We start from the raw sequence: 13,134 nt of genomic DNA, 5'->3' as shown, positions 1-13,134 counted from the left end.
TTTTGATAAATTACTGTATTTTCGTATATTTACGGGGTATAATTGTCTTTTTTTGTGTTATTTTCTATATTTTCTTGTAACTTTTAAATGTTCAAGTGCATTGCCAATTCAGTATCAGGAATTTTTGGGCAAATCGGGGCGGTATAACGTCCACAGATGGTTGTACTCTACAATAGAGCTCTCGTGACTTGGATCAAAATTGTTAAGACGTACTCCATCTAAGGTTTTAACTCTGAAGAGTCCAACGTAAACCGACCCTTTATTAAATATAGAGGAGGCTATGTTGAGAAGAGGACTGCCAAAACTAAGGCCTTGTGATTTGTGGATAGTAATAGCATATGTTAAGCAAATACGGAATTGTTCTCTATCAACAGGTACATTATTTAATATCTGAAACTTGGTATTGACACGTTATAGTTCGTAAAGACGATTATGTAACAAATTGACTGTTATCTATTGAATTCTCAAGAAAACAATTTGTTACCAATAAGTTCTCATTCTCGAGTTAACTGTACATTCCTACTTATAACTATACTAAAATTGTTATTAATTTTTGGTTTAAACTATTGTCTATACCATACGTATTTACTAAAATAATGTAACAATAATATAATCACAAATATATAAGTATAATTTAAGAAAGCTATAAATTTCGTAGCATAAATCGCAACCTTATAGGTTAGATATCCAGAAACAAAACATTGAGTTTTATCGCACCGCTCCCACACGGCGCCACCGCGGCGCCCTATACCGAAATGCCTATTATTTAATAATTATTTATAAAAATAATGATTTTACACTATCGATGTGCGCTAAATATTGAAACAATAATTAATACCAAATCTCAGTTAATAACATAATAAATACGAAATTCGACTATACTCCTAGTTATAAGTACGAGTATATTTTAGACAGAATCTAAATTATAGCAACTAGTGTTTACCGCTCAATGCAATATTTGAAGTTTGCTAGTTATCGACACTGATGTGAAGGGGTCAACGTAAATTGGTAATGATCGACGTTTTCATACAATATTACTTTCGGTCCAGTACAAGATGAGATTTTTCGCCAGGGATCAATGTCAATTGGTGGTTATCGACGTTTTCATAGAATTTTAGTATTCGTCCAGTATAAGTTGAAATAGAATCAATTAAAGTGAAAAATTGTAGTAAAATGATAACAATTTACCAGTTTCAGATTTTTTCCTTTATATTCACTTAATTACCTATCTGCATACCAAATTTGAACTTCCTAGGTCATCTGGAAGTGGGTTATAATTTTGATCTATAGTTGATCAGTGATAAAAATGACGATTTTTGGACATTAATATCTAAATAACCGTTTGAGATATGTTTATGAAATTTGGAATACATATTTATCTCGCAAGTCTCAATATATGAACCAAATTTGACAGGTTTGTGTGAAAGAGTTTTTGAGTTATGAGGGGGTCAAAAGTGGCTCCAAATGGTTCGTGTAAATATACACACGGTGCTGCAAGCCAGTTTACTTGAAACTCGGCTTGACACGCTGCCGCGTGTCTAGATAAAACCTTCCACTTGAATCACTCTATCTATTAAAAAAACCGCTTCAAAATCCGTTGCGTAGTTTTAAAGATTTAAGCATACATAGGGACGGACAGACAGCGACCGCGACTTTGTTTTATACTATGTAGTGATAATAATGATAATGATACCGCTCATTCGGATGTTGATAATGAGATCCAATATTATTATTATATTTAGTTATTATTGAAGTTTAATATTTTGTTGCAGTCATAATTACTAATATATACATAAATAAAATTGGAGTGTCTGTTTGTAATATTGTAATAACCGTTTTTTACTACATGCATATGAATATAAATGCGGTACATACACCAAAATAATATTATTTACAATTTTTGTCTGTCCGTCTGTCTGTTTGTTCCGGCTAATCTCTGAAATAGTTGCACCGATTTTAACCGGACTTTTTTTTAGCAAGTAGCTGATGTAATAAGGGGTAACTTAGGCTTCTTTTATTTTAGAAAAAATAAGTTAAATTCTACGCGGGCGAAATCGCGGGTACAGCTAGTCATACATAAAAAAAACCATGACAACACGCTCGCTTCCATGCCCATTGTTGGAGACCAACAATGAGAACTGCATGGGCGTGGGGATCCGCTCCCAAATCGTTTACTGTAAGGTGTCATATTATCATATTATATTTGACGACCTCGGTGGTCTAGCGGTCTAGCACACCGCTTTACGACCGATAGTCGCGGGTTCGATTACGCGCACGGCACAAACATTTGTATTCATGAGTATGATTGTTTGTATCGGTCTGGGTGTTTTTTATGTATAATATGTTCTAGGTATATGTATCAGTTATCTAGTACCCATAACACAAGCTTTAGCTAGCTTAACTTGGATCTAGATGGTGCTGTGTGAATTGTCCTAAAAAAAAGAATGTGTACTCAAATTTGTCCGCGTGGGTACCTCTTTCTCGTGTAAGTCTGTCGTCAACCAATTCGGCTTGTGAGCTGTGTTCCAGTTTAAAGAGGAGATATGGCAGTGATACGGGGTGCTGGCAATGGTAAGTAGTACGGGAGCATAACAAGTCAGTCTTCAGGAATGACAACACAAAGAATAACAAAAATCACAATATTTTTATAATAATAATATCTTGAGCTTGTTTTATGTGTAAAAAAATACACAAATACATTTTTGTTTGTAATACATAGAAAACACCCCGACCAATACAACTCATGAATATAAATATATGAATATAGATATTGAAACCTTCAAGAAAAGAGCTTATTCCTTTTTAAATGGCCGACAACGTACTGGCAATTCCCCTGGTGTTGCGGGTGCTCATGGGCGCCGGTAATCACTTACCATCAGGTGAGCCGCATGCTCGTTTGTCCCCTGTGTTATAAAAAAAAAATCTCGTACATTGTGCGAGGAATCGAACCCTCGACCATTAGAAGTAAGGCGATGTGCTAAATCGTTAGACCACCGAGCCTCGGTTGTGATGATATATATAGTATAAAACAAAGTCTCTGTAACTGTCTTTCCGTTCCTATATATGATAAATCTCTAAAACTATGCAACGGATTTTGAAGCGGTTTTGTATATGTGTGTATATGTGTGTGTGATATGTGTGTATTAGTGAATATATCTAGAGACAATCACACCTGTTTGGTAGTAGGTCGAGCGTGATAGTGATAACTATCGAGTGATAGGCCGCGTCGTGACATGTGATCGCTACACCACACTACCACACCACGTGGTGTGTAGTGTGTAGTGTGTAGTGTGTAGTGTGCAGGCAGCCGGGCAGCCAGGCGGCCGGGCGGGTAGGTGTGAGCTGCTACGTGTAACTACCTACTGAGACCTGCTCGTTCACACCACTCCCTACACTCGGCGCGGCGACAGCGGCGTGTGATCACAAACTATCAATTTCATAGTTACCATATTTTTATGTACATATAAATAAAATTGGAGTGTCTGTTTGTAATATTCAATTAACCGTTTTTTTACTACATGCATATGAATATATATATATACGGTACATACACCAAAATGTCATTTTTTATCATTTTTGTCTGTCTGTCTGTCTGTCTGTGTTTGTTCCCGCTAATCTCTGATATGGCTGGACCGATTTTGACGGAACTCTTTTTGGCAGGCAGCTAATGTAATAAGGAGTAACTTAGGCTACTTTTATTTCAGAATATTTTTTTTCATTTTAGAAAAAAAAGTATAAAAATAAAATCCACGCGAACGAAGTCGCGGGAACAGCTAGTCTGGAATAAGATTTAAAGCGTCGTCACCGCACTTGTCTTGTAATAGATCGTAACAATCATCGTCTATACAGGCTAGAGTAGCCAACCGTCCTTTTTTCCCAGGACATGTCCTAGTCTCTGAACTGTCCTGGGAAGTCCTGAATAGTTATTTGTCAGCGTCCTGTTTTTTTAAAATACGCGCGCCTCTTAATTACTGATTGTCAACAGTATAATTGTATCAAATACTTTTTATTAAAAACCTGATTATATTAATTACTTGAATGTTACTACATATTAATTATTACTGCGTTCAGTTTTTAGACTGGATAGTCCTGGTCTTATGGACTTTCGATCTTTGTTTTTTAAATTTCGGCATCGCAACCCTAATGTAGGTAATCTATAGTGCGGACATCTACTTGTTATGTGACCATCATCTCTCGATCACTCATCGGTGCTCCGTTATGTGTAATTTTGTAAATCCTTCGATGGAGTTCATAATTTCCATAAACTGATGTTGTGTGCTTTTTAATGTCATTGTGTTAGACTTCTTATAAATGTTTTCTTTTTTTACTTTGTTTCGGTTTTCTATATATTTTCCAGATCGCCATTTCTCCATTCACTCCGTCTTGTGTTAATAACCTTACGTGCCGCATGTTCTTTCCTTCTTTTTTTCCTCAGGGGGGCAATTATATTAGGCCAAGAGCCCACGACGGCCAGACATACGTCTTATCAATATATGTGAAAGTTCTTGTATGTGTGTCCCCAACAAAAGTAAGAACGATCCCCAAACATGAAACCTGGATCGTTGTTCCTTTGGCAGATAACAGGTAACAAAGGTGTAAAAATTTTCATATCAAATTCGTTAATTTATGAAACTCAATTTTTTCACATATTGTTCGTAACCGTTACAACTTGCGCTGCTCATTGGTGGTTCAATTGAGATTTCTTTTTAAAATATTTAATTCATACCTCAGATATATTGAAGCATAAAGCATTTATAATGCGAAGTTAGGACCTTGTACTCAGACAATCCGCAAACGGCTGCAGCTCCGATTGGTGGACACTTGACTCACAGATGACTTTGACAGCCGAGGTCGGCCATTCCCCAACCAATTACAGAGCAGCACAGATCCAAGTGATCTTACAAAATGAACGCTGTAGTTACCAAAAAAATTACAATTATCATTACAGAAAAATACAGGTAGAATAAGTTATCATTTTGTACAGAGACACTGTAGCCAGTCGCTTGATATATCATGACATGGTAACGTCTCATCCCAGACACACCCACAAGTATTCGGGATGGGAAATTATCCATCTAATTTATTAAGTACCCTGCTTTGCTATCTTTTTCAGAGTTAATAATGATTAGCCTCACCTTAAGACCTACATAGGTACACACGAGCAAAGGTACACAAGGACTTAACCCCTGCAATATACGAAGTTGTAAAGATAAGAATTTCAATAATGTTATTTAAGAAAGTAAGTATTAGAAATCACAGAAAAACTCTTGTGAAAGGATAGTATAGTTGGATTGTGTAACGCTCGCGCTCTCATTGGTTCTAGGAATCTGTTTTATTGGCCGCTGTAATGACCAATTGAAACCACACCCTCCATCAGCAATATGACATGCAAGAGAAAAAGTAAACGCAGTGCGCATACGAATTGCATTTGCGTCACTGATACTACTCAATATTTAGAACACTGAGTGTACTATTTTTTTTAATAATGTATGATAATGGAATGGTGCAGCTGACTCCGCTAACGGTATACGCTGGCGGAGCACCACCATTTAAAATTGGATTCCGTTTAACAAAATCTGAAATTGTGACTTGTTTAATTGTAATGGCAATCAAATGAGTCATGTGCTGGCTGCACGGCCATCCTTGCAACTTGCATCACTATAATGCTATTGACAAACTGGATGTGTTACGCAAGAAGCACTCCATCAATCACGGCGTACATTATTACCATATGAATGCCCGCTCTGACAAATGAGGCGCGCACGGTCGCAGCCCGGCCGCGCCGCGCTCCAAATCTTATAATTGCATTGGAAAGTTCTAGATGCAATCGGACGCTATATTTCTCTAGTTGTCGGTGGCACTCGCTTATTGATAGTTGCCATTGTCTTGTCAACTAATAAATGCTCAGTTGATTTATAGCAGAATATGATAAAAGTACCAACTTGCGCCACGGCTGGCGCAGCTTATCGCGAGATATCAAATTCAATATGCATTTGGTATTAGTCTCAAAAGTTCTGCATTCGTAGCGTATCAATCAAAGTCTTTTGGACTTTTAGTCACTTGTACACGTCAATGTTTTATAAATATTATTTAGCCATTGTGGGCGATGAAGGAAACCAGGGAATTGTAAGATGTATACATTGTATATATAATATATTATACAGAGAAACACTTCTAACTAGGTCCAGGAAGGAAAACCGAACGGGACAATAGAAAGAAATGACAATTTAGAATAGAATTTGGTATCATTACATAGTACAAAACAAAGTCGCTGTCGCTGTCTGCCCGTCCCTATGTATGCTTAAATCTTTAAAACTACGCAACGGATTTTGAAGCGGTTTTTTTAATTAGAATAGAGTGATTCAAGAGGAAGGTTTATATGTACGAGTAGCTAGTTTGCAATATAAAGCTTATAAAACAGATCATAGACTCAATAAGTGACCTGTATTCAGCCATATTGATTGATTGATGGTAGCATCAATTCAAAATGTTTCACAAGTAGATATTGACATAATAATATGAACATACGAATAAAAGAACCCGTAACGTAGCGGGAAGGGGATTGTTAGTAATGTGGATTGATGATCTCATAGCTAGCAATGTACCATGTCAAGTTGACCTCCACGCGGTAACCATCGTGGTTAACCCTGGAAACCATCGTGATAAATTCTTGGTGAATATGTCACGATGTGCTAACTGACCTGACCTCATGCCCATCTTATCATCCTTGCGCGGGGCGAGTGCACCATTACGTCATCATTCTTAAAAAAACCCGTAACATGTCTCAACTACCAGAGATCTCTTTCATCGCAATTTAACGTTTAGTTTCGCAATGATAAAAACTGATACGAGACGAATTAATACTTACCATAAATGTAACATTGTAATACATGATGCCGTTGCACCTCTGCCTGGTATTGGTTTCACTACTAAGCTGGGAGTCGTGTAAATTCCTAGGAAATATTCTTTTTTACATCGGCGCGGCGCGGCGGTGGCTGCCTTGGTGCGTAGAATGTGTCGCAATGTTGTAGAACCAGCTGTTTACACCAAATACAGGCATGTAAACGACATGCGACACCCTGACACGACACCCAACTAAAATACAGCCTCCCGCGTATGTATGTATGTATGTATACATACATACATATCACAGGACAAACTACGACGTGTCGAGTACGACCGACGCCGACCTGCCCGAGATACGGCTGATATAATTACAGTATCTAAAGTAGTTTCATTTTAAAATCTGAAAAAATACACCATAAGCAAAATATGATCGTATAAAAATTTGTTTAAAAAGGAAAATTTGTTGAAAAAAAAATTGCTTAAAATTAAAAGAAATATTCATATCATAATTATCTATTTGTCATATTTTTCAAATATTTTACACAAAAAAATTTACTATTCAAAAGTGCTTCAATGTAAGTTTATTTTAATAAATAATTTTCTATTTTATTCCTATTTTTGTTCCATTAATATGTCCTGATTGCAATTAAAATGTATGTGAAATAATAGTGGTATGTGAATAAAAAAGCGTCCAACAAACATAAAGCACTACTGAGCCAGAAGGGCGCGGTGCGGCGCGGCGACTACATCTTTTTGCCAGCGCGCCGCGCCGTGCACCGTACTCGGCGGCTATTTTGCCATATACGGCCACCACTTGCCGTCAGCCTAATAACTGCGACACGCTTCGCTCGATTTATTTTTAATAGCGGATGCACAGTTTTTCCCCTATTTATCCTAGTTGGATATTTTTATAGCGGTTGTTTTATATTATATACGAAGCTACCTCGGCAGCAACATCTTTAGAAACAGCAAAGCCGTAGTATAGATAAAATAATAGTAATGCAGTTCTTACCTTTCGAATTGATTGACATATTTAGTAATTAAAATAATCGATTATTTACATCGATTAAATTTTAATTGCTAAATTATGTTGCATATATATTATTAAAATCACTAGTTATGATGATTATTTAGGCCCTGATACCGCCCACTGATGGTTCGGGGAAAGAACTTGTCGCGGGCGATACTTGGGGTTCTTTCCCCGAACCATCAGTGGGCGATATAATTACCTACCTATATATAATTACCTATCTCTTATTTGTTTTTATAATAATATAAATAGTCCAACCTTTTCGCTCCAAACTCCCGCTACGTCAGTTCAATCCATTCATCAATGTAATTGTCAATGTCACAAAGATTATTTAGGCTCTGGCCTCTGCCGTTTCGTTTCAGGTTACTCTGCCTTAGATAAAGGAACATGATAAATGACCATTATTAAAAATGGTAAATCATTTATGATTTACCATTTTTAATAATGGTGCCTCTCACGATAGTTAACAATATTGTGTTAACATTTTGTTTTCTAGTAAATTATCACATCATTTATAAGAAATTCGTTTGAATAGACAACAAATAAGATTCCGTTTCGTCAGGCGAATGAAATTAATCTGTTATAGTGGAACGAATAGTGGACTGTTGTAATATTCTCAGTTGTTACCAGTTAATATCAATGGCCAAGATTAAGTGGTATTACTGTCCATACACAGTACACACTGACACTCACGTGTCAGTCCGTGATATGTAATAACATAACGGCTACAGTCCAATACAGCAACATTAGCCGCTGAGAGTGAAGTTTTTTTTCATCTCTCAATAGACGTGCCCCTGATGTAAGTAAACAGCAACTTACAAAAACAACTTCTATAAGTACTAGAACCAAAATTTACGGATCGGTGGCCTGTATCTATAGGTCGGTGGTTCATATCCGAAGGACATTTGGTCCTTCGAGCCGGATTGGTGGGCTATATTGATATACAAATCTACGTATTTCCAATGGGAGATGACAGGTTGTATGGAAGTATAGTTATTTTTAAAGCTAGTAGCTCGAAATATATTTTTAGGCTGGCAGACGACGCGACACCGCGGGCACATCTAGTAATCTAGTTCCACAAAAAGTGGCAACAATAAATATAATATTGCGTCTATCAAAACTTAATGCGTGTGTCACGAATGATGTGTACCATTATCAGTAAGTCAGTGTCGCGGGACTGTTGCACAATAGATATGTAGCACAGATTCACAGCTGGCGTCACATCCTGCACGTGAGGATATTCAGACGTTGTATCATCTTATATATAAAAGTCTCGTGTCACAATGTTAGTTACCATACTCCTCTGAAACGACTTGACCGATTTTTATGAAATTTCATATCAATGTCCGGAACACTGTTGTCCACCCCAAAATTTTTTTTATGAGCAAAATTTTTAATTATTTTTTTATTATGTGTCATTAAAAAATACATACAACCCTAAATTTTCACCTTTCTGTCACCAACCCCGATTTTTTAATAGCGTTATTAATTTATATGGCAAAACAACGTTTGCCGGGACAGCTAGTAACGTGAAAATGAGGCATAAAATATTTATGCGTCTTTATCTTGCATGCATTTTTTATGGGATTCAAATGGCAAACTAACCCACCAGTAGAGCATATAGCCTACTCTGTAAGCATCACTTACGAATTCGAGTGCGGATTCCGCGGTGAGTTAGTTCATTGATTGTGTAAAACTCGACGGATATCACCCTGTCATCGGTGTATTGTTAATCAATAACTACAAATGCACGTGGGCGGACGAGCTCCAAGCGTCGTCAGATTGATAACGAGACAAGCGAGATACAAGATACAAGTAAGACAGGGCGTCGCGTCGTCCGGCCGCGAGCCGAGCCGCTTTGAACCGAGCCGTCTGACCGCAGTAATTACTAAATAATTACCGATTACCAAATTAACCAATCACCCGTCAATCAATCAACATATTAATTTACATGTACGTGAAACAACACGCGCCGTTGCACTCGAGTAATTAATAAAATGCATACCCACTATACCCACTTACTAATCTATACATCTATACATATAAATAAAATTGGAGTGTCTGTTTGTAATATTGAAATAACCGGTTTTTACTACATGCATCCGAATATAATATACAACAAAAAAACATTTTTTACAATTTTTGTCTGTCTGTCTGTGTGTGCCGGATAATGTCTAAAATGGCTGGATTGATTTTGACGGGACTTTTATTGACAGTTAGCTGATATAATAAGGAGTAACTTAGGCTACTTTTATTTTAGAAAAATAAAGTTAAATTCCATACGGACGAAGTCGCGAGTACAGTTAGTATGATATAAATATAAAGTATTTATATATTGCTCACTGAAGCTATTTATATATACATTGCAAAAGTAATAATCACTATCTATGCAGAATCGGTAACGGTTGCATAATACAAAATAAGTGAACAAAGTAAGAAAGTATTGTATTGCAAAATTTACATTTAATATGTCAAATAGAGGCACGAGGAGTCCATCTGTCTGTACAACTGAACAGAGGTATTTCCTCCGTTTAAAAAAAAAGCACAGATTAAAAATATTATGTCGTCACGTCACGTGTGCAGGCAGACTAACCATTGAGTTATATATGAAATTGAAGTATTAGAGAACTTACTGTAGTATTTACATACAAAAAATATTCCCCACACGCGGTAAATAATATAAATATTATTATGTATTACGTAATTCTATATGACTTTCTGTTTAGTGTACTTTTTCTTATTTAGCCTTATCTATATAATGTAGTTTTTAGACATAAACAGTGATGAATTACAATCAAGTTCAGTACCAATTACGTGCTTGATAATGTAGAAAAATATACTAAAAACGTGCGTTGCTAATAAATAAAAATTTAAAAATAATATGCAGTTTTTTTTTAAACTCAATCTATAATCAGCTCAATCAATAGTATTCAAACCCGCATCTCTTATATGCGTTCTCTATTATCGAAATTTGTAACTGAATTCAAAGACTGATTATCTATTAATAAAACTATCACTGACTAATACTATGACTGAGGGAAGTGTATTGTTAGTAATTTGGACTAGTATCCGCAATGCTAGCAATGTACCAAAATAAATTGACCTCCACGGGGTTCGCCTTGAAAATCATCAGATAAATACCTTGCGAAATCGTCACGATGCTGTCCTGACCTGATACCTGACCTCATGCTCATCTTATCATCCTCCATTGATGCCCCGCCAACGTAAATCGTTAACGCAGGAGTGTGAATCTTTCCATTATCATCCATTAAAAAAACTACTATGACGAACCCCTGAATTAATATCGTATCGTAGCCTATGGACCTTTGAAACACTAGGGGTGTCACAAGCGCGTTGCTGATCCTTAAGAAATCTTAATATAATACAACGTTCTTAAAAACCCCATGCTGTATTCTCGCAAGAAAACCTCGGCATACCTGTAATTAGAAAGCGCATGGAATAGTATCGGGTCTTCTAATACGATAGACGTTAATACATCAATGTGTACCACCTGCCGGCTCGCCTGGTCACCTGACGGTGAGCCACCAGCCGCCGCGACGTGTGCAGGCCCAGCGATAACATCTATATAGAGGTGAAATAACAAATTGATCTGATAAGACACACGATGAGCTCTTTGTCATGTTGAAAATCAACATTACCGTCCTTTTAAAAGTAAACTGCGTTAATGAGAACTTACTTAATTTATTATTGTTACTGAACTTTTCACATATGTTTATTGTCGTGGAAAACGAGTAAACTATATATTTTTAGCAGCATAACGGTGAATATCAGATTTTAGTCAAATAAAAATCGTCAGATGAATAGTTGTTTCTGAAATTGTATTTCTATTTATATAACTAGCTACTCGCTCGGGTGTACATGTATTCTATAAACCTTCCTCTTGAATCACTTTATCTATTAAAAAAACCGCTTCAAAATCCGTTGCGTAGTTTTAAAGATTTAAAGAATAACATGTAGGCTATAATTTATAAAGACAATGTAAATTGGGCAATATATTATAAAATGATGAGCAAGTGTGATGCAGACGAGGTTGCGCAGGTCAGCGTATACTACATACGATTTTGACTGGACTTTTTTGGCAAGTAGCTGATATAATAGAGAGTAACTTAGGCTACTTTTATTTTAGAAAAATACAGTTAAATTCCACGCGGACGAAGGCGCGGCGCGGGTACAGCTATAAATATAACAGGGGGGCTGCCTGAAAACCAGCGCTGTATAGGGACACCTCACTAAGGTTGTGCTTATATCAGCAGCTCCTATTGCTGAGGCAACTGCTATTGCCAACTTCCATGTTATTATTTATTTCTTATTTTGTGTATTATTGTAAATTTATTACTAGCATTTACATAACCTAATTGTACAACAAAGAACCTAAAATTAAAAAGCTTAAAAAATATATATAATATGATGACTAAAATATATTATTAAAAGGGGTCCCTTTAGGCAACGTTCCGAAGATACTGGCAGCGTTCCCTCTTATTGTAAATTGTATTATTAGTGTTATGTTGGCAATAAATCAATTATCTATCTATCTTCTAATATTAAAATATTAGTTAATACCTGTAATAATAAACAAAAAATATGTACCTATACCATAATAATAAAATGAGTGTAGTAGGAGTCAACATACAGTAATACCGCTACATGTGACATTACAAACTAATGTTTAAGATATTCACAATGAAGTGGGTAGTCAATATTTTTAATAACATATCGTCCGCTTGCCTTCTGTGGCGCATTCAGTATATTATTGTCTGTTGTGTTGTGTTGTGTGTGTGTGTGTGTGTGTGTCGGACTAGTGTTGACCAGTGCTCTGTTTGTGTCCAGGACCTGCTGGAGAGGATCTTCAGGCTGTTCGACGCGGACAGGAAGGATTACCTGGTGCAGGACGACTGGCTCGAGTTCCTCAAGCAGCGCCTCACGTGAGTAACGCTCAATTCTAGTTGCTATTTCTACTATCTAAAAATGCTAATCTTAGTACTGAAGATAATGTATACAATACACTCGTAGCTTTACATTATATGTGAATAAACATACATATATAATATATAGATAAATTTAGCAAGTTCACTAGCTAACTGATACAACTATTGTAAGTGCTGCTAGAAACGTGATGAATATTCTCCTTTCATTCCTATTATTAGTATTATATTATATTTACTATTATTAAACTATACCAAAACGTGTAATACAGTCGATTTTATATTAAACACTTTCTCCCAACATGAAAGATTGTC

At 36.3% G+C, this 13,134-nt stretch overlaps 1 protein-coding gene across 3 annotated transcripts in view; it reads left to right on the top strand.

The window, feature by feature from the left end:
- Positions 1-13,134, top strand: part of LOC131849958 (NADPH oxidase 5-like) — a 74,386-nt gene that overhangs the window by 49,446 nt on the left and 11,806 nt on the right. For all 3 annotated transcript variants that reach the window (XM_059200094.1, XM_059200093.1, XM_059200092.1), the window contains exon 3: positions 12,725-12,819. In XM_059200094.1, the coding sequence (XP_059056077.1) occupies positions 12,725-12,819 (95 nt within the window). The remainder of the gene's footprint in view (positions 1-12,724; positions 12,820-13,134) is intronic.

Source organism: Achroia grisella, unplaced genomic scaffold, assembly GCF_030625045.1.
Source record: "Achroia grisella isolate CSIRO2021 unplaced genomic scaffold, CSIRO_AGI_Agris_v1 utg669, whole genome shotgun sequence".
NCBI lineage: Eukaryota > Metazoa > Arthropoda > Insecta > Lepidoptera > Pyralidae > Achroia > Achroia grisella.
The sequence above is the reverse complement of the archived record's forward strand: the minus strand, read 5'-3'. Positions and strand labels throughout refer to the sequence as shown.